Source organism: Mus caroli, unplaced genomic scaffold (assembly GCF_978045245.1).
Source record: "Mus caroli unplaced genomic scaffold, Mus_caroli_1 scaffold_2, whole genome shotgun sequence".
NCBI classification, from domain to species: domain Eukaryota; kingdom Metazoa; phylum Chordata; class Mammalia; order Rodentia; family Muridae; genus Mus; species Mus caroli.
The window spans coordinates 28161855-28184561 of NW_028227257.1; the positions used below are offsets into that span (position 1 = coordinate 28161855).

Sequence of the window (22707 nt, forward strand, 5' to 3'; positions counted from 1 at the left end):
AGCCAGGTGTGGGTGAAGAATACCAAACACCCTGCCTTGGTAGAGGTTAGGCTCTAGTGAGGGCCAAAGTAAACACACACACAAATGGACAGTATATGTTGCATCAGGCAAGGAGCAAATAAACAGGGCAGAGAATGTTGGGGGTAGTAGGCAGGAGCTGATCCTGCAAGGTCCCTTAGGAGTTTCCAGGCACAATCAAATGCACATAGGGCACTAGAGAATCAGGCCATTGCATATGGTTAATGTGGTGAAAGGAGCCCTCTGCTGGGTGAGACATGATGCTGGTTAAGGGCAGATCCATGGAATTACTGCTTACTCCACATGAGAGATGAAGGAAGCTGGCCAGGGAGCTAATGGCAAGTAGCACCTAGGTGGCATCAAGGGATAAAGGTACTGAGACAGGGTCTACCAGGTTCCTTGGAGCAGCCACGAGGCCCTGAAGGTGCCAGAGGCTGCTGCCGTGTGGGGAAGGACTCAGTTCTCTTTAAGGGTGGCCACTGGGAGTTTGAGCATGCTCCAATGAGTATATGGGAAACACAAATTGGACTTGGAATAATTTGGGTGTATGCAGATCAAGGGTGGACCTGAGAGGAATGGGGATAGGAAGCAAGTGTGGAATTCCCAAATTATTAAAAATACCATATTGGTGGGGAGGACAGAGCTACTGAGGTTGATCAAACTGGGAACAGGTCAGATGCTTCGACCATGTGCTTTCTACCCTGCTTTTCAGGCTGGATCTCTCTGAAAGGAGATAGGAAGACAGTCAGACCATTAAGACAGAGCCACACCCATTTGTAAGAAGGAAGACCTTTTATTTGGGCCTGAGAAAGGGTCTCAGAGATAGTAGCTGTCTTGAATCTAGTAGTTAGAACAGAGCAGGTTAGAAAGAGGGAGCAGCAGGGGCCCTATGTCTGCACCAGTTGCTCTTAGTAAATTCCAAGTCACCCTGAAGAGTCTGGCGGAGAGGGGCATGCTCTATTGTATTGATGGCAGGAAACAGCTAGTGGTACTCTGGAAGGAACTGCGGCAGTATCATCTAAAGCAAAGAATGTGCTCAGTCCCTGCCTGCGTGCTTGCTTGCTTGCTTCCTTCCTTCCATAATCATCTTCTAAGGAGGAACAGATGTATATAACTCTACTTCTGAGTTGGTTGGTGAAGTCAGTAAGATCAAACATGTTTCTCTGAACAAGCTTGAACTGCACTTGTTAGAAAAGGCATCATGAAGCCTGACACGGAGGTATAGTAACTTCCAGACCAGCCAGAACAAACAGTGGGATCCTATCCCCCACAACAGGCATCATAATTAACTTACCTTTACTCTGGTGAATATGAGGTACTCTTCCGACAGATCAAGACATGTCCAGGCATTGTAATGCATGCTAAGCACAGCCTACTTAGTTTCAAGTGATTCCCCTACTTTTCATGCAATGATAGGATGATCCACAATGATGCAGTGGAGAACTGCCCTGAGTTCAACAGCCCAGGCCAAGTAGCTAGAGTATCTGATGAAAGCCCATCTGGGTGGACAGATGTTTCCACCTGAGCCTCCAGAACAGAAGCCTGAAGCTGGAAACAGCCTTCCTGGGCATGGAGCCCATTCTATGCAGTTCCTTTGGCTGTGGGCCAGGTACAGGACTGGGGCAAGTTCAAGCAGCTGCCATCCATGTTTACTTCACAGGCAGGGGGAAAACCCAGGACCCTTTGCAAATCATTGAGGATATAGGCAAAACGAGGTAGTGAAAGCGGCCTGAATTATGTAGGAAGGCCTGGGCATTAGAGCATGGTCCCGGGAACCTTGCCCATGCACCCTACCATTTGCCAAGTGTGACCTGGGCCCTGTGAAGTGCAGAAATAGAGGCGCTGCCAACTTCCTTCCAAGCAACTCAATATGCAGGACAAACTCTATTGTCCTTGTTCTGTTTTAATGACCAATTCTGTTTTTCCAGACCTTTGGTTCCGGTTACCTTCATATGCCGGAGACCATATTGCAGTAGACATTGCAGCCCCAGGAGAACACTGTTTTCCAAGACCCTGTCTAAGGATGCTTCTTGGTAGCTCACAGTATCACGTCGGCTCCTGGCTCTGGGCAGGGCAGGGCAGGAAGCAGTACAGTAAAGGAGGCAGAAGAGGTTCTATCCAAGGTCCCTACTATCCTTTTTATGCCTTCAATGGTGGATGTCTTCACCAGACTGGGATATGCCTGAAGCTGCTGCAAGTCAAAGGTCCGAAGGGCAGAGAACAAGTGTAAAACAGAACTTGTGTCCCAAAGCTACATGTTAATTACACATACCCAAATAAAATTTGCTTCTCCACAGACTCTTGTGACCACCACTACAGTTATAGGCACTCAAGATACATAAGACATTCATTCCCATGTGTATCTGCTGCTAGCCTTAGTGACATTTTCTGCTTTTTTCCTAGACAAAGACACCTACCTGAATCCACTAAGGTTGTCATGTGCCATGTGCCACATCTAATAGAGAAAAACCCCCTCTATTCTAAGAGGAGTCCTCCACACAACCACCTGCAGCAGGAGGACCACAGCAGGAGATGATTATGTGTGCCACAGTGACTTTTACGCAGAGGATGAAAGCAAAGTCCCCTTACCATGCCCCAAGATAAGATTTTCTAGCAATCAATTACAGCTCCAGTGGGAATTTCTATACAACAGAATTGGTAGTATTTCTTCAAATTTTTATCTTTTTTATTTTTTTTTCTTTAAAGTCCATTGATCATCACAAAAACCCAGGAAATACAACTAAAGAGAAAACAAATGTCCAACTGAAGTCTAAGAATCCAGAGCTACGGACGAGACGTGGCACTGGAAGGGCTAGGTGTGTACGGGGTGGGAGGTAATCCCCATGGGCATGGCCGCAGTCATGGGAGACACATAGGGAGGTGAGGCAGCAGCTGGGCGGTTATGTTAACCGCTGCACGATGACAGCATTGAGAAGGTTGGCTTCCTTCAGGGTTTGGTTCTCATCAGCCAGCTCTTTGTTAGGGAAGGTAGTCATAAGGACAAAACTGGTGGCAGCCATAGCTGGCCGGGCATCCACGATGAAGAGCCGGATGTCGCTGATCCTGGAGGAGCAGGGTAAGTTGGAGGTAATGAATGGCTCTCTGCTATTGCCCCCAACCCTGGCCTTTGGGAAGAGGAATGCTTCTGAAGGCTCCTTCTTACCATGCCTGCTTCCCTGTGTCCCTTCTCTACAGAGTGGCCAAAGCTGTCACCTGGAGGCACACCAATCTCATTTCCTCTTCTGCCTGAAGCCCCCATTCCTGGCAGGTACAGTCTTCCTGGAGTCCCAAAGCCTGCTTTATTTTGCTCTCCTTCCTTGTCCTTATCTCTCTTCTCCTTTCTTCCTTCCACACTCAGCCTTCTTTCATTCTATTCTACTTTGGGACTCTTCACAAAAGAAGGCTGTCTTCTATTGCTCCCATCTTGCCACAGAAGTGGTTGTAGGTATATATTTCTGGGACCATCTGACTATAGCCTATGCCTTATGGACCATGAATCCCAGCAGGGTAGACACATCTTATTTTGGTGTCAGAGGGGGCACTTCTCAACTGTATGCCAGCATCATCTTAGTCCTAGGAACCCTCCTCCAGGCACATTCTTGCACCTGGGAAATCACAAGGATAGAGTCACTGGAAACAGAATTTTTCCTTATACCCTATCAACAGAAGTTTCTTTCTGCCACTATGTAGTAGTGGCCCATGAGAGGCTGGACATACAAGATGCAGCCTAGACCCCTCATCCACACTCTGTACAGGCTGTCACTTGGGTGGGGTTAACTAGTGAGGTGAAACTAAAGCAGTAACTGGTTGGTAAGATGGGTTACAACCCTCTCAGAGGGAAGCACCAACATTAGGAACATTTGGTCAGCACTCAAAGATTGCTAACCTACTCAGTGGCCCATATCTGAGTCCTGGCTTAGCTAGCCCACTATGGATGAAACTTGGACATCCTCTTTGAGAGAAAGGAGCTGTCAAGTATCTTTACTGGTAATAGGCCCCTAGCACCTCTCCTGCTAGTCTCTTCATTCTATGGTGCCTTAGTTTCCCTAAGTTTAAAACCAGAGACATTTCCTTTGAATAAGGAACCTGGTCGCTTAATCCTAATGATGAGGAATGAGACCTACAGATGAGGCAGATCCAGCTACTTGTACATTAAGCATCCCAACCCATTGCTTCCTCCAGGACAGCACGGATTGCTTGATAGTGTATATGAGGGAGAACAGCTGCCTGCTTCCCACAGATCTATCCTAGACTCTGGGACCAGACACTGCTGGCAAAAGGTAGTCCAGATAGAGAAGGTACCTGTGGCTGTGGTTGAATTTCTGCACCAGCCTCCCGCCATCTGCAAGCCGGATTTGGATGTTCGTGGTAGGTTCTGCTTCATTGATTAAGATGGACGAGCTAGCTTTGGCTTCATTTTCTGCTTGTTGGGCTGGAGAGCTGGTGTTTAATACCTGGGGGGCCGTGCTGAGGAGAAAGAAGTACATCAAGGTCCTCACAGAGGTACAAGGCAGACATCTCTGGGTTCTCACTGAGCAACTGCTATGTACCTAGGTGCCCTATGTGACAGTCTAGAAAGAAGACAGCTTGTAGTTGGAGAGATGAGACTGTTGTGAGGCATAGAATCCACAGATCAGGATGGCTCAGCTTCAGTGACATGGCTAGAGGATGCATTCCAAATCTGTGACTGAGGCAGCCTTGGCAAAACTGCAAGTGACTGGTTGTGTTATGTTCTTCAGGCCGGCACCCTCTAGTACAGTGGTTCTTAACCTTTAATGCTGCAACCCTTTAATATAGTACCTCATGTTGTAGTGACCCCAAACCATAAGATTATTTCTGTTACTACGTTATAACTGTAATTTTGCTACTGGTATGAATTGTAAAATATCTGTGTTTTCCAATGACCTCAGGTGAATTCTGTACACGGGCTGTTTGACACCCTCTCCCCTACACACAAAGGGGTCACAACCCACAGGCTGAGAACTGCATTTATTTTATATGTGCCAACTATGGTGGTGGTGAAGTAAGGATTCCTAAAGGCCAGCTAAGAGCCTGGTAGTGTAGTGGTTAGTCACACAGTGAACAGGATGGAGCTGCTGCCAGTTATTTGTGCTCACATTTTAAGAATGAGATGGACCAGGATCCAAATTCACTTATTAGCTGGGTGGCCTTGGGCAAACCAAGTTCCATTTTTTTATTTTTATTGAGATAGACTCTTACTATGTAGCCCACACTGCCCTAGGGCTTGTTGCAATCTTTCTGCCATACCCTCCATAGTGGTGGGATTACAAGCATGTACTACCATGCCCAACTTTCAGTCCAAGAAATGGACTTCCTCTTCTGTGAAGAGATAGGGGCTGAGAGAATTAAAAGTGGAGCCCAAAGAGTACCAACCATACTCCTGTGAGCAGCTGCTTTTATGTCAGACTCCTGGCCTGTAAGACCCGAGCCTGGGACAGTGGCAACTATCATGCTACTTGTCTTTTCCAGAGGTCCTGAGTTCAATTCCCAGCAACTACATGGTGGCTTACAATCATCTATAATGAGATCTGGTGCCCTCTTCTGGCGTGTCTGAAGACAGCTACAGTTGAGTACTGGTTCAAGGCTAGCTTGTGCTACAAAGTCAGACCTAGCTTTAAAAACCAAAACAGGACTTGGGGTTGAGGGGGGAGTCATGCTTGTAATCTTCTTCACAATGCAGCCATACTGAATAAATCTTTGTGTTCCATTGTTAAAAAAAAATTGAGGAAACTGAGGCACAGTGAAGTAAAGTTCTCAGGCACTGATTGAGGTGGAGAAACCAGGGAATAATCCTAGCATCTGGGTCTAGCATGTGCGCTTAAAACAGGGCCAGGCGTTGGAGTTACAGATCCAGGCAGAACTGGGGAACCTGAACCTAAGACTCACTTTCCTCAATTAAACAAGACAAAAAACGAGACTTGATGGGGTTGAGAGAGAGAACCAGAATGACAGAAGGTGAAGCTGGGTAGATAAGCAGGGTTGGAATTGGGAGCGGTAAAGTGAATATGGTCAAAATACACGGAGTGAAATTCTCAAAGATTTTTTAAAAAGTGTTAAAAAAAAAAAAAAAAAAAGAGTAAACAGCCAGGCATGGTATCTTATGACTCAGGAGTTTGAGGATCTCAATAAGACAAGCAAACAAACAAACAAACAAACATTTCCCAGAAAAGTTGAGAAAGTAGCTCAAAGGACATGTTGCACTTGGCATATACTAGAGGTACAAAACCTGTTCAAAGTCATCTAGGATCCCTATAGTGTTGGCAGTGAAAACAGCGACAGAAGAAGCCTACTCTGGCACTGGTCAGTACTTTGGCCCTAGGGAAAGGCCTGACTCTCCAAGCTATGGTTCTTATATGTAGAATGGGGACCAAAGTTAGGTTAAAGTCACTGTACTGGCTATTTTTGTGTCAACTTGACACAGCTGGAGTTATCACAGAGAAAGGAGCTTCAGTTCAGGAAATGCCTCCATGAGATCCAACTGTAAGGCATTTTCTCAATTAGTGATCAAGGGGGAAAGGCCCCTTGTAGGTGGGACCATCTCGGGGCTGGAAGTCTTGGTTCTATAAGAGAGCAGGCTGAGCAAGCCAGTAAAGAACATCCCTCCATGGCTTCTGCATCAGCCCCTGCTTTCTGACCTGCTTGAGTTCCAGTCCTGACTTCCTTGGTGATGAACAGCAATGTGGAAGTGTAAGCCAAATAAACCCTTTCCTCCCCAACTGCTTCTTGGTCATGATGTTTGTGCAGCAATAGAAACCCTGACTAAGACAAATTGGTACCAGCATAGTGGGGTATTTCTGTGATAACCTGACCATGTTTTGGGGAGGACTGTGGAAGGACTTTGGAACTTTGGGCTAGAAGATCCATTCACTGTTAAGAACTCTGTGAAATGTTGTGTGGGAGCTTGGAAGATAATGATGAGAACAGTGCAGAAAATGGAGGCCTGGCTTGTGAAATTTCAGAAGGAAAATTAAAGACTCTTTTCAGGGCCATTGCTATTTTGGAGTTTGATTAGTCTGTGGTTCTGGTTAGCTGGGGCTGAAATCAGCTGCGATTAACAAGATACCAGAACTACTAAAGCAAAACCTTTGCATATTGGGACTATTGATGATGGTTAGCTGGAGCTAAGAAATTAGCGGTGATTAAGAAGAGACCAGCATCGTTGAGGTGACATCTTCTGGGAAGTGTTTTCTGAAAGCACAAAGAGGCTGTGTTCCTGAGATAGCCAAGGTTGTACTCCTGCTGCAGCGGGACTTGGTAATGTGTAAGGGTCACCCAGGTGGTACTGGTTTTGAAGGCATGAAGGGGTCATGCAGAGCAGCTGAGGTTTGGCACTGTGAGAGGCCATGGAAGGCCATTGGTGAAGGTGCAGCCTCAGTTACAATTGATGGCCTAGGACTGAAGGGGTCATGCAAAGGAGTTGAGGTTTGGCACCATGAAGAGGAGAGCCTATGAGAGGTTATTGTTGAAGCCAAGTTACATTGGAAGACAGCAGCATTTTGGAGATGCCAGTATCATGAGATGACTACCAAGAACAGCAACAGCAGTGGAGTACAGGTGGCTGGAGCCTAGAAGACAATGTGTGTGCTACAAAGGGCATGGCTGGAGAAGTGACCCAAGCCCTTGGAGGAGCCCAGAAGATCGTGAGTTGAATCCCAGACATTGGACGGTTGGAGACTGATTTTTGCTTTTGATTGTGACTGTGCCCTGGTATTTTTCCCTCTTGAAGGAAATTTTTTAGTGAAGCCCATAGTTAAGAGACTTTGAATTTTAAAGTATTTTGAATTTTATGTAAAGACTATGGGACTTTTAAAGTTATTTAAGATCTTGGAGATAAATAAGAACTAAGGGTTGAGGCTTACTAGTGATGTATTTGTGTGTCAAGTTGACAAGGGGTCAATTGTACTGGCTAGTTTTGTGTCCACTTGACACAGCTGGAGTTATCACAGAGAAAGGAGCTTCAGTTGAGGAAATGCCTCCATGAGAACCAACTGTAAGGCATTTTCTCAATTAGTGATCAAGGGGGTTGGGCTCCTTGTGGGTGGGACCATCTCTGGGCTGGTAGTCTTATTTCTATAAGAGAGAATGCTGAGCAAGCCAGGGGAAGCAAGCCAGTAAGGAACATCCCTCCATGGCCTCTGCATCAGCTCCTGCTTCCTGACCTGCTTGAGTTCCAGTCCTGACTTCCTTTGGTGATGAACAGTGATGTGGAAATGTAAGCTGAATAAACCCTTTCCTCCCCAACTGCTTCTGGTCATGATGTTTGTGCAGAAATAGAAATCCTGACTAAGACAGACACTAAGTATGGAAATGCTTAATACAAGCACACAGCAGAAAACACGTACATGCTATCATTCTTAAAAGTTGTCAGAATTTTGGACTAAAATTGTGTAAGAGACGTTAGGTCTAACCATGAGTTCTAAATGTTCTCTCAGAAAAGACAGAAAAGAGAAAGGCGAACACTGGCACTGAGCTTCATGATTACTTAAGAACACCGTGCCTGGAGAACATTAGTTCCCAACCACTCCATATAACTTTGTAGGCCAGCTCTGCTCACAGAATAGGCCCTCTGCTTCGTCCTTCCGAGAACTGCTTCCACCTAAGCCACTGCTCTCCACAACAGCTGGCCACCTACACAACAGTAATGGAATTTCACCCAGGGGCAGGGAAAACAAGCATTAACCTCTATAACCAGAGGCTTTTCTTTGGGGTCTCCCTGAAAATGCAATGGAACCGAAGCCTCTCTCATGGGCAAAGCCTCCGTCATGCAGCCGCTCATCGCCTTCACAATGGAATGAACTAACTGGTGCTAAGGCAGTTTCTTCAACAATCCTCAATACTAGAACTCAGTGCCAGCCCTCACAAAACCACCACTGTAGAAGGCCCGGGGAGCAGCAAACCTCCCCACTCATCTGCAGCAGCCCCCTAGACATTCCTACTGTTTACACTTCAAACTGAAACACGTGCAGTCTTTACCAAACTGTCAGGTAAGCGGCTCAAATGAATGGATATGAAGCCTAAACCTACTACAGATATTCAACGTAACTCAAGAATTTTTTCAGTGCCTTTAAAGTAAATGAGCCGTTCACTATTTAATATAAAAAGGTTTTTTTTTTTTTAAATATAACTTGAAAAGCAAACCCCCCAAATCTCAGGTTTGATTTATATTTAAGATAAACCTGAAAAATAAAATTCAGATTTTAGCTTTGAATTATTTTGGATGACAAAGTGATAATGAGCCTAGGTGTGACGGGTGTACATGCGTCTAACCCTAGCACTTTGTGGCAGGAGGATGCTGAGATAGAGGCCAGCTGTAGGCAACAGAATCCCAGTCTTGACTGGGCTACACACACTAAGGAGCAGTAGCCTTTCCAAGGGCTATGATGTCCTTGTGCAGCACTCCTGGGAAACGGTGCTGGACAGGAAGCTGAAAATTTCTTAACCCCACCATGCTTAGGCTTACAGCATCCAGGAAATCCAACACTCAGGATTCTGAGTCAAAGCAGCAGCTATGCTCCATTCACAGCTCATGCCAGACAGTTCTACATGCACTGGCTCCTTTATTCCTCCCAATAGAACCCCGAGGGCAAGGACTCTTAGCAACCCTACTTTACAGCTGAGGAAACGGAGGCTGTGCAGTCTAAGATCACTCAGCTGTAAAGGAAAGACAGAGACTTAACTCAGGTCTGCATACTCCAGAACCCATACTCTCCCTCCTCCCGTGAAACACAACTCAACTACTCTGCAACTCCTCTCACTGAGATCCTCACAATGAGAACACAGGACTGGCTGATGGGACTGATGGTCCAACTGACACTGCTTCTCACCTGCCCAGTTTCTGGCCCTCGCCAGTGAAGGCTTTGAAAGCTCCCTTGGGCTTCACGAAGTCCTCATCCCGATGATCCTCCATATCCAGGTTCACTTGCCCACCGTGCGCTAACCTCCGAAGCTCCGCAGGAACCTCCCTAAGGAAAAAGGCAATGGTGGGGTTTATTGTGAGATGGATGGAAACCTGATTAAGTTGTTATTGTCAACTTGATACCCTCTGTAGTCACCAGGGAAGAGAGAATCTCAATTGAAGAACTGCTTTTCCCAGAATGGCTTGCGGCCATCTCTCTAAGAGACTGTATTCATTGACAAGTGCTGTAGGAAGGCCAAGCCCACTGAGGGCGACACTGTCTAGGTAGGTGAATCTAGTTATTAAGAAAGCCAGCAGAGCAGGCGTCAGTGAGCAAACAAGCAGCTTGTTACAAACCCTATTCTCCCTTAGTTGCTTTCATTATGGGTTTAATCACAGCAACAGAAAGCAAATTAGAACAGTGCACAAGATGAGACCAAACCTCTCAATCCCTTTGCTTTCTCAAGCACTTCTTCCTCTTTGTCTCTCCATCTCTCCCTTTCTCTATCCCTGAGGGCTTTTCATGAGGAGAGGAACTGGGGAGAGGAAGGAAATCCCATTCCCCAAAGCCACCATAGCGTGTTTCACCCCAGTGGCCTGAGAGGAGAGACTCTCTGTCACCAGGGTCTGTTATGGAAGTGTCTGTCTCCACCTTCTCAGTCACAGCACGGCCTGCTTACTTGGCTACTCAGCTATGCCTCAGGGAAAACAGCAAAAAATGGACAAGGTTTTTGGAGTGATTTGTGAATCTTTATGTCAAATCATGCTAAATCTGTTTTAATAACTTTTCTTCCTTTCCCACCTGACAGCTCATTCACGAAAGTGAGACTAACATGGGCTTTCCTGCTTACCCTCTACGGATAGACTCCAGAAACTGGGCATTGGCTGGGTCTTGGTAGCTTCTAAGGTCACCATTGTCTAGGCTGAATCCAGTTTTCCAGAGCTTTAGCACTACATGAACCTGTGACAACAGGAGGTAATAAGCACATAGTTACTATGACAGGAACCTAGAAAATGCAACTGAACCTATACATGAGTTTTCACTATTTTACGTTACTACAAAAACATCAACAATCAGACAAATACACACATGACAAGGAGTATCAATCAAATACATACGCACCAACCTAAACTAGGGACATGCTATGACGCAGGTTAGGAGAAGTGGGCATTGTTCTAAGGAGAGTTTGCTATTGAGGTGACTATATAAGAAATGACTTAATCCCAGCTGTGGCTCCCTATTTTGCAGTTACTAAAAATGATTATCTAGAAGCTGGAGAGATGACTCGGTGGTCAAGAGCATGTAGTGCTCTGACAGGACCCAACTTTGGTTCCTAGTTCCTAGCACTCATGCCAGGTGGCTCCCAACTGTCTTTAACTCTCATTCCTGAAAATCTAAACACCCTATCCTGGCCTCTGTACTCATGTGCATATCCCCTGCCCTCTTCACATAAAAAAAGAAATTTCAAGAACATATCCCCAATTTGTCAACTTTCTATACACACTTATAGAAAAAAGTTTGAAAGACTAACAACTAATGCACTGGTGGCCACTGCTACAAGTCTATAAAAGTCTTACTGTCTTCCTGCTTGACTTTATTTGGGAATAAAACTAAAGTGATTTAAAATCTACATCACAGAAATGAACGGACATAAAGGTAGGTCAAATTATTTTGTAGCATATTAAATTTTTTTAAAGACTCAAAATTATATAGTATCATTGCCTGGAGGGTGTGTGTGTATAAAGAAAACTCAAGCAAAATGAAACAAAACAAAACCAACCAAATCCATCCATATTTCAGGCCTTCTTTGGCATTTTCAAGGTTCTTCAACTATCCCCAATATACCAGGGAATCACACCCCCCCCCCCCGACACACACTGCCCCCTTGTGTGTGATCCAAAGAACACTCAAGAAACCTTGTGTCCATCTTCTTCCCCATCCCCATCCCTTGCCCTGGCCCTCTATCCACCAAGTGAAAACTGTCTCATTTTTATGTAAGTCCCCATTGAGACCACAGCAGGCTCGTCTTTTAGAGGCTGCTCGTTCACACATGTAACCAGTCCCTTTTGAAATGGGCACAATGAACAGTCCACAAGCATCTCTGAGGAAGGCATACTCACATCCTGGCCTGAATGCCGCCTCCTTTCTCCTGCCACATAGGCAGACTCTTCCTCTGGTGCTGCTCCAAGGCGGTAGCCCCCTCCTGCAAATGGCTATAAAGGACAAGTTTATAAACACTTGGTGGTGGAATTACTCAGGTACAAAGACATTTATAGGATGAGGCAGAGAAGCAACATTCTGATCAAGCTTGTTAACTACTGAATAGCAAACACAGGGACAAGGTTTGCTTGTGTTTGCCCCTTGTTCCAGGGGCAGGAATAAGAGGTGAAAGCTGGAATACCCAGCTAAAGGGAATAGCTACTATTCTCAGTATAAACTCAGTAATAATGGCTATGCAGGAATATAGGTATAGGACAGCAACAATGACGTTTTGATTTTCCTAAGGACAGAAATCTTTACATAAAAACTGGTGATGAAGCTGGGCATGATGGAGCATAGCTTTAACCCCACAACTTGGGAGGCAGAGGCAGAGGCAGGCATCTCTGTGAGCTTGAGGCAACAAACATGGTCTACAGAGAGAATTCTAAAAACAGACAGGGCTACACAGAAAAATCCTGTTTTGAAAAAGCAAAAAACAAACAAAACCCCCAAATTCCTCCCTCAGGAGAGGCCCTTGGTCTTGCAAAGATTATATGCCCCAGTACAGGGGAATGCCAGGGCCAGGAAGTGGGAGTGGGTGGATTGGGGAGCAGGGCGGGGGGAGTGTATAGGGGACTTTTGGGATAGCATTTGAAATGTAAATGAAGAAAATATTTAATGAAAAAATTGTTAACAACAACAAAAAAATTCCTTCCTCCTTAAATTCAGTAATGAATTTAATTATAGTGAAATAAAGGAAAACACTAAGCTGGCCAATTTGGATAGGTAGGATTCTGAGCTCTGATCTAGCTCACAGACACACAAGTCTTCTACACAGAAGGACAAATAGCCAAGTGAAGAAACAAAGGAACCAATCTCTGCTAGAGAAAAGCAGGCTTCCCTCTCCACTGTGGAACTCAATTCTTTTGGCTACAACAGCCCTTATGCTCACTCTCGGTTTACTGGTCTCTCCAGGGCTCTTGGTCACTCGTTCCACAGCTACAGCCCCATGCTCTTTGGCCCCCTTAAACAGATCATCCACCAGCTCGTTGGGACTTTTCTTCCGGGGAGGACCAACAATCTGCTGTCCACTTCTTTCTGAGCCTCCAGCATAAAACCTGTGTGTGAAATGCCAAACATACCAAAAATAAACAGAAGATGTACCAGGTTCTGGGTGCACTGAAGCAAAGGGTATTGACTAGCTAGGAAAACACGTAAGGGTGCAGGCAGATATGATGCAAAGGGAGCAGCCATCAAGTCAGTGAGGGTCTCAGGGACAATGGTGGTGGCAGCATGGAGATGGGGAGACAGGGACAACAACCAAGGCTGCTATTTTCTGGGATCTCTTGAGGATGAGGTTATCAGGTAAGAGATGGGGGAAAACATTCCAGGCATGCACAACAACACATTAATGAAGGAGGATCTCAGCAGGAATCATTCTTCTGCAAGCCCCTTTCCAGGAAGCAACTGTGGTCCTAGTCAGAAGCAGCTAACTCTTAAAGAGTTTTGGATTAATGTTGGTGGTGTAGTTAGTATAAGCAGCTAGGATCCAGTCCTGGCTCTGCAATTGTATGACCTGAATAGTAAGCCAGTGCACTGCTTTGCATACTTTATTGCTTTAAAATGAAAGAAGGATTACATGCCCTACCTACCTGCTCCTTAAGTCAGAGTCGAAGTTCAAATCAGCAGATGTATGCAAAAGAGCAAGCAGAGCAATGTACGTGTGAGGCTGACTGACACCACACCATAATTCCCCCAAGACTCACTTCACCTGCCATTCTTATGATGTACACTGGGAGCCTCAGGAGATGCACTAGAAGCCAGGAAAGCTCCAATCTCAGAAATAAGCTCCAAGATACCTACATCAGGTACTCTAGTAGTCCAAGAACAGCTTGAGATTAAACCAGCACTTTTAAAAATCTGGATCTAAGAAGGTGCTATCATGTAGCTGCTTTCTCACCAGTCTTAACAGGAGGCAACACTTAGGCCCTGGCTGAGAATGTTTCAGGTCTAAACTGAGTAGGGTCTAAAGTAACCAAGGAAGCTAAAGGGCTGTGAAACAGTGGAAGGTCACAATGGAAGCTGTGACCAGGCTGGAGAAGATGGAGGTGGTATTTGGAAGCTAGGCTGGGGCTGCGATAATTAGTGCCCTTCTACTTGAGGAGTATAGTACCTTAAAATTACCAATATCTACAAGTCTCCAGTATATTTAAGAGCAAAGTTCTGAGGTAGTGTGAAGTACTACATGAACATGTGACTCCTCAGATCTCTACAGAGAAGTCACCATATTTCTACAATGGTTATCTTCTCATCTCCCTGAGGAATGCTTGAAAGACCAAAGCGGGCCCATGGAGAATAAACACCTGAGAAATGAGGCTATAGCCAGATTATTCTTGCTCAATGCACGTAAATCCAGTCTGCCTGGGCTGCAAAGTCTTAGTTGAGGGACCTTTAGGTCTTGGTTTAATAACTGGGAGCCAGTGAACAACAGCCTTAAAAGTATTATGTTCTTGACCTGGCGTTTCTGTTTGAGAAATTAAGGAAATAATTCAAAACTGGTCAAAGATTAACATAAACAGTGTTCACAGAATTGACATTTACAGTAGTATAGACACAGACTCACCAAAACTATGGGACATATGGGCTAGCAAAGTCATGGAAAACAGGAATTTCAGTGTCAGCAGGAAGTATCTAACACAAGAAACTAATCACCTTCACCATGTCTAATCAGAGCAAGGACTGTGTGGAAACACAACAAAATATGAGTGGCAATTATCAGAGGGTAAACACTACCCTTTCATTCTGTAAGCCTCATTTTCTACAATGAAACAACAATTCTATTACAAGATTCCTAAAAGTAAAAACAGTATGATGGTGTTGGGAGGACACACATTTACAACCTTATTTTTCTACTTATTGTGTAATTTATTTATATGGATAAAAACACACCACAAAAAGATACTTGGCTATTTCTGTGTTGTAGTATTATGGGTAACTTGGTAACTTTCTCATTCTTAGAAGTTTTGCTTCCCTCTTTATAATATTCTTCTATAAATACCTCCCTGTAATAATTAGAGAGAGAAAAAAAAAGCCCCAGTACATGACAAAGTGGGAAGGGGGGTGTAGCAATGAGATGGGAATTACTGCTAACCTACAGAGAGCAAACTGCTCTTAGGATATTATACCCTATGCACAGCAGTGACGGTTGGCAATAGTGAACATGTGTCTCACGCCTTATCCTAGGTGATTTAAACACCACTGTGTACTTTGATAAATTGTGCTCTCTCTCAGAGCCTTACCTCTGTCCCTCCTCTTCCTCCTCCTCTTCATCTTGGTCATGAATGAGGTCTCTGAAGGATGTCACTCTATTATCACTGGAGACAGGAAGGAGCAAAAATTATTTCAGGAAGAGTTAAAGAAAAGCAACGCCTATATCAACTGGGGAGTTGGACACTGGAGTGAGATGCTGTGGTATGAAGACAACACAGATGAAAAGACTGACCTAAGTATAGAAAAGAAAGGGCGTGGCATTTGTCTGTTAAGGTCACACAGGACTGAGAATAAATTAGCGAATGCTACTGTGAGGTAAAATGGAATCCAATTTAAGCTGTTCTGGAAATGGGGGAATGAGTTATTCACTGTTTTTAAAGAAAACTACTGAGGGCTGGAGAGAATGCACAGTGGTTAAGAGCATTTGATGCTCTTGCAGAGGACCAACGTTTGGATCCCAGCACACACATAGTAGCTCACAAGTATCTGTAACTCCAGTTCTGGGGAATCCAACACCCTCTTCTGACCTCTGTGGGTACCAGGCACAAACACGATGCAAATACATACACATAGGCAAAATATTCATACATATAAAATTAAAAAAGATTTTTTTTTTACTACTGAATAGTCTTATTATGTAACTTTTAACATATAAGGCATTAACTAAATGTTGGATTTATAAAGGTAAAAATTAGACACTGGTCTTACAGGCTAGTGGCACAAATAAACAACTATCTACTATAACGATGCACAACAGGGGCTGTATCAGTACACATGACCTTATGAACACAAAGCCTCTTGTCTCCTGTGAGGGAAAGACTTCCTACAAAAAGACACATTTGGACCATTACCAAGGAACCGGTGAACAGGAGACTGAGTGAAAAAAGGATGGTGGAGATAGTGGGAAAGGGAAACTAAAATAACATTATGGAAAACACTTATGTATATGTAGAGACAAGAGACTAACACACTAGATAAAGGTCAAGGAGTCCTGCAGAATCAACGTGTGGGTGGCAGGCAGCATAGAGCTCTCTGCCTATTTCTACTGCAGGATAATTTTAAAAAAAAGTTTCCTTAGATCTTTTATTTAGATTTAGATCCTCATGCCTGTTTCCCAGGTGCTCAGACTATAGGCATATAGGATCTCCTGCCAAGTCCTATTCCTAATATTCAGGGGTCAGGGTTGGGCGAGTCCCACAGGGTGTGGAGGAGAAGTTTGAGGGGTTAGCTCTGGCTTCAGCAGACAGATGGTTAGTGCAACAACTCTCCTACTTCTCATTTTATTAATATGAAAAGTTAAATTACCAGGAAAAGGGTTCAAGACAACATGAGAGAGACTGGAGTTCTGAGGAATAGGGCTGTGGTGTGCTGCTCAGCAGAGGAGCAAGGATGAAGGCAAACATGGGTGTGGGATGTGAATTGAGATTGACAGGCAGAAAGCAAGACAGCCATTACAGCAATTTAGAGGACAACAACAAAGATAGATCCACACATACCACAGAGATGGGCCATCAAAGGAACTATTTTGGTTGGAACAAAGGATTTAAGAAAAGGAAAGGGGTTAAGATGAGAAAGGCAGATTCAGGAAAGACTTTGAAGGACTTCTGAGCATCCATGAGAAGCAACATGCTGCACAGAAAACTGAGACTCAGGAAGCAGAAGAGCCCTGACTTTTCCCCTCCATTTGCTGGCTTGTGTGATCTAGGGAAGAAGCCCAGCTCTTGTGTGTCCCCATCTATACAATGGGAACAGTACAGTACTCACCCACAAGGTGGATGACAAAAAAAGATGTATATAAAGGCTTAACTCATGGACTAGCACTAAGTGCTCAGCAATGATAATGATTTATATTGAGCTTAAGACTTCCTCCCATAGTAAATTATGCAAAACACCTTATTAGATTCTTCTTATGGGAATCTAATATACTCCCTCTCCAGAAGATACCTGCCAAAGTATAGTTAGACCTGTACCTACGTAATTTTAATCTAAAGACCTTCCACTGTGCCTTTTTACAGACTCCTCCTGGAAGCTCCAGGGCTCCGCACTAAATGCTCCATTCTAGAGTGACTGTTCTCACTTGGCGTCAGAGACAACATGAAAGGTAGATGACAGGTGAACAGGGGTCAGTCAGCAGCAGGCTAAGTGTCCTGTAACAGCTAGGTCAAAGGCTGGAGAGCAGCTGCTCCCTTGACTACCACCAAATTCCTTTGGGGTGTTAGTACAGTTTAGTTTCTTCTGAGAAAATCCAGTCAGCATTTTCCTCCTAAACAAAGACAATGACAAACCACACCCCCTTTCCTTCCTCTTTTTTTCCTTCACTGAAGCCCACAGTCAAAGTTAGGGCTTAACCAAAACAATGAGACAAGGCTAAGAGGCCTCAACTCCTATCCAGTCTACATTCCTTTCACATTTAATGCTAATGTTAAGCTGTAGCTCCTTGTTTCTTTACTTTTATTGTAAAATACACACAGATTCTCATTCTGTCTCTCTCTTTCTCTCTCACACCCACCCACCCACATCCACCTGTCTGTTGTGGAATGAGGCAGGGTACAGCGTCAGTAATAGTAGACAACATATTATACTCTAAGTACTACATAAAGTTGGGGTTTTGTTTTTTTTGTTTGTTTGTTTTTGAGACAGGGTGGCAGAGCTCTACCTGCTTCTGCCTATGCAGTGCTGGGATTAAAGGAACTGTGCTCTGAGGTCTGGCTTTTTGCTTTTGAGTCACGGTCTCTTTACATAGCTGGGGCTGTCCTATATAGCTCAGGCTGGCCTTGAACTCACCTCCTTTCCAAGTGCTAGGGTTAAAAGTGTGTGCCACCATGCTTGGCTTGGGTTAATTCACTGACTCTGCTAAGTAGCAGACACTATTACAATTTCCATTTGACAGTGATGAAAACTGAGAAACTGAGATAAATACTCTGTCTCAAGTCATGAATCTCTGAGCCTGAACCTGGGTAGTTAGCCTCCCTGGCCCTACACTGTTTAATAAACCCTTAATGCACTAAGGGTTATTCTGGACTGTGGGAGAAGAGAGGAGGGACAAATGACTAGCATTAGAGGCTACATTTCAATTCCTCCTCCTTGGTACTTCTGACATGTCAATAACCCAAAGTGAGGTTGGATCACAAATTTGCCACCTTTGCCAGCAGCCCATACACTTACAACCCACCCCTCAGGCAATAACATTACAGCATTCCATCAGTACCTCACTGCAAATAATTGAAAGATCCCTGTCCTGTGACCCCTGCCCCCAGACACACTTCTGTGGGAGGCAGGGAAAGACATGAAGGACCAATGAGATTTGGTGTTAGTGTTTCTCAAAGGGGAAAAAAAAATGTAGTTTAAAGCTCAGAGACCCTCTGAGAGAATTTACCACTTCATAGTAGAGAGACATTTTTTCTGCATTCTGGAGTTGAATTCAAACCCAGCAAAATTTTCTGACAACATATACCCTGGAGTAAGTGCAATTAGACTAAAAGTATGAAACAAGCGTGGGAGCTCAGACGCTTCTGTGGAGAGAATCTGGGAAGGCCAACATTCTCCTCATGAGCCAATCACAGCAGCGACTGACTGCGGCCAAAGGGCTAGGGAAGGTGGCATCACACAAATGTTAGTTAACTTCCCGTGTCAACTTCAGCAGAGGTATCTATTTCCATGATCATCTTACTAGTGTGATAGGCCATTAATCTCATCTCTACTATGACACTCCTAGAATGAACACTTCCAGAAATAAGACAGTGACTCCCCAAAGTTCATAAACACAGCCCTTAAAGATCTTAAGGAGGGGCTAGAGAGATGGTTTGGCAGTTAGGAACATTGAATGTTCTCCCAGAAGCCCCAGTTCCAAGTCCCAGTACCCACATGGTGGCCCACAATCATGTATTAACTCCAGTTTCAGGAAATCCAATGCCTTCTTCTGGTCCCCACAGTGCATAAACATACAGGCAGGCAGAACACCCATTCACATTCAAAACAAAAACAAGGAAGCAAGCAAGCAAACAAGGAAGCAAGCAAGCAAACAAAGCAAACCACAAAAAAAAACCCTTATAAGTTGACCTTTGAATCCTTCAGTTCTTTTTAGTTGATCTTTAAACCTCTTGGTTCATAATCTGGACCTGACTGTTCTGTCAAGTCAAAAAGGAAAGTCTGGAAACATTCATGTAGCAACTGAAGTTGGTCCTTACCTAGGAGCTGTGCCTCTGGACACTGAACTTGGAGTTGCTTGTGAAATGGTCACAATGTCTTCATCCCCTCCATCCTCATAAAAGCTTGCAAGTGCAATCTAAAACACACAGACAGAGTACTTTGGGACCCTCCAGGCTTTCATCTGACACATATCTCACAATGGAACAAAAACATGAAGACAAAACCCATACTTTGGTTCCTGAACCTGGAACCAAAGAAGACTAGATGGAAAGGCAATAGACATGTTAGCCTGAAAGTGGAGATGGGGGTATACTTCAGGGGGAAATCCACCCACCAAGGGGAACAAAGATACTAAATAAAATTAATATGAAAAACATAAAGGAAGACCACCAACTATTATTTATTTGTGTGTCAGGTTGTATGTACACTATATGTTAATTCATTTAATCTATTCAGAATTTCGTAATTAGTGTTATTATTGTCTCACTTTATAGCTGGCACAAACGGACTGCAAAATGAAGACTGTTTCTGGAGGTCAGAAGTGGGGTCAGGTTGAACCCCAGGCCGTATGCTCAGGCCCTCACGCTTATGTTCTAAGAGGTAGAAGAGAATAGGGACAGATGTTACATTTCCTTTCTTTGTGAAGCCTAGTTTCCTGTTTGAAATGGGGATGCTGATCCACCAAATCTATAAAACTGAAGGAGATAATCACTAAAATTAACACAGTCACCTTAGCTTTACACATATGGAAGTCCTTTATATGAGTCCTTTGGTCATTTGTGACTGTCGCCAACTCAACGAGAAGGCATTGATTTATCACACATTCTCCACACAGAGAAGACAGAACAATGAAGTCCCACAGAGATGAAGGAGGCACCTCCTGTCTAAAAGGTAACCAACTGTATAGGAGGAAATGAGCTGTCATGGGACAATCAGTCTGAAGGTATTCTTCATGCAGTATAACCAGCTTCTGGGAAGTCATGTGCCATCGTAGGAGTTGTACTAAACTGACATTTAGAGAACCTGCATTTAAGTCCTGGCACTGTTAGTCAAGTTATCACACAGGTAAGAGCCTCAGTTCGGATGATCTACTGGGATAGAAGCTTTTCTCTTATGTATTTCCACTCAGCACAGAGGCTTCACAGTGCCTTTAAGAGCATCTGACCTCTTTCTGTTTGTTATGGTTTTGAAAGAGGGACTATTTACTCTTGGAACTATGTAGATCAGGCTGGTCTCGAACTCAGATCTTCTGCCTCCAGAGTGCTGAAAGAGTTACAGGAATAAAGATCCCGAATGTTTGGGAAGCTATTTAAATATTACAGTCAGTAGACATGGTTACATCAGAAAGCTCTCACAGTGAGCACATGCGGTGTCCCTTTGAGGGTCCAATTCCTCATCCATAAGATAGGGTTAGTCTTTACCTGTTTAATTAGTAGTTAGTGAGTTCTTCAGCAAGTTATTTATCCTCCAAAGTCTCAGCTGCAACGTGAGACATGTAAATGAGACATGTTGTAATGCTCAACAGTGCCTGGCTTGTTGTAGGTACTCAAGAAATATTAGTCATCGTCATCTACCTAAGACTTTAGGCTGGCCAAGGACATTTATGCAATCAGTTCTTTCTAACATTAATTACTGTGTTTCTGAGCACTAAGAGATGGGCGTTGCTCTAGGGATCAGAAGTGTGCAACATTTCATGCCTGGTGGAGCTTTGTCTTCTAAATTAATTCCTTAGTGACTATTTACTACATGTCAGTGAACAAGACAGTAAGTCCTAAGAAATTCCCATTTTACAGTTAACTACGAAATGTGCAGAGACCCCAAATGTGCGCCACAATCCCACAGGTAGTTTCTCCCTGCAATTAGGCAAGAGTGGGGCGTGGGCTGATGCCTTGCAGGGTTTCCCCCACCAGCAAAGCATCCTTGCAGAAGCTGAATCGGAAGGCCACCGCGACCTCGGTGGGGCTCCTTCTGGAAGCCGGGCACTCGAATCCACCGGGCCACCCGCAGGCACTCGCCGCGGCAGCCACGCCCCCAGGCGACGGCTCCACGCGGACTGCGGCAGCGCCCAAAGTCTCGCCAACACTGCGAGCCCGCAGGAAAACAGAGGCCCTGCAAAGCAGGCCGGGGCCCGCCGGCGTCCATGAACTTCCAAGCCAGGCCGGCGACGCGTGGCAAGCGACCCCAGACACCATGAGGCCTGGGCTAGGCAGGGCCCAGCCCCGTAGGGATGACTGTGCGCTTCGGCCGCGTAGGGGTCGCAGAGCCGACGCCGCACTCCGCATTCCCCAGCCCGCCCGAAGCGGCCCGCCTCGCGGCGCTACCTGCAGGTCCCAGCCAGCCGACTCCAGGAAGAAACGGGCCCTGTCCTCCTCAGTGCCCGTCACCGCCACGAACTCCCTCAACGCGTCCTGCCGCTCCTCCGCCATCTTCGCCCCGTGTACTTCCCAAACCGCTCCGGCGGACACTGCAACAGCCCCAACCCCAGGTCTGCGTTCCGCCCGCCGTTCTACCGCGTCCAGCCGCTGGGCGCCTGCCCTAGGCTCCGCCCAATGAGGTGCCACAGGAAAAGCCCTCCGTGCGGGAAACCCAGCCGCCTCGCGCCCTCTGGTGGCCTCTATGTGAACCTCACCTTAATGGCTGAAGTAGAAGGTCGATGGGAGTAGGGAGGGGCTGGTTTTCCCACAGGATGAAGGAGTCCCGAAATCAGATCCTGCAAATTACTCATGGTCTCATCCCTTTATTTCGTTAATTATTTATTTGCACATTAATTTCCTTCTTGAAGCATTACGCTGTCTATGGCTTGATGCTCTTCCAAGGGCTGTGGAAACAACAGAGATAAAACAAAGTATCCTGTCCTCTTGTTGCTTATGTCCTTTGACCCTAACAGTTCTAACCGATGCTCACATCCCCATGGTTTCCTATCTTACACTAGTACAAGTCTCAGCCTGTCACTTTCCACAGCATCTAGCAATCACCATTGCATTGCCACTGGCAGGCTGGCCCAGGACAAGGAGACTCAGAGCAGAGGTAAGGTGGACATGTGTCACCTACAGAGAACGTTTAGAGCTCTCTCTCCAACAATGCTGCCCCAACAAGTGAAAGTGGGGACAAGTGAAGCTGGGAGCCTCCTAAGTCCATCTATTTATCCCTCATT

At 45.1% G+C, this 22707-nt stretch overlaps 1 protein-coding gene across 1 annotated transcript; it reads right to left on the bottom strand.

Annotated features, from left to right (window-relative positions):
- Positions 1-1903: 1903 nt before the first annotated feature.
- On the bottom strand, positions 1904-22067 carry Nsfl1c (NSFL1 cofactor). Its single transcript, XM_021156079.3, has 9 exons — positions 21875-22067; positions 19592-19689; positions 15434-15508; positions 13087-13252; positions 12056-12148; positions 10786-10895; positions 9864-10001; positions 4321-4485; positions 1904-3081 (listed from the first exon to the last, which is right to left on the bottom strand). Exons 1-9 carry the CDS (start codon positions 21977-21979, stop codon positions 2919-2921), a joined length of 1113 nt encoding a protein of 370 aa, XP_021011738.1. The 5' UTR covers positions 21980-22067; the 3' UTR covers positions 1904-2918.
- Positions 22068-22707: the final 640 nt, after the last annotated feature.

Excerpts from the sequence above, each read along its gene's own strand:
- Nsfl1c (XM_021156079.3), bottom strand. The coding sequence starts at position 21,979 with ATGGCGGAGGAGCGGCAGGACGCGTTGAGGGAGTTCGTGGCGGTGACG. Across the intron at positions 13,253-15,433 it reads GAGGAAGAGGAGGGACAGAG|GTTTTATGCTGGAGGCTCAG; the intron begins GTAAGGCTCTGA and ends TTTCACACACAG. Across the intron at positions 10,896-12,055 it reads GGCGGCATTCAGGCCAGGAT|GTTCATGTAGTGCTAAAGCT; the intron begins GTGAGTATGCCT and ends CTGTTGTCACAG.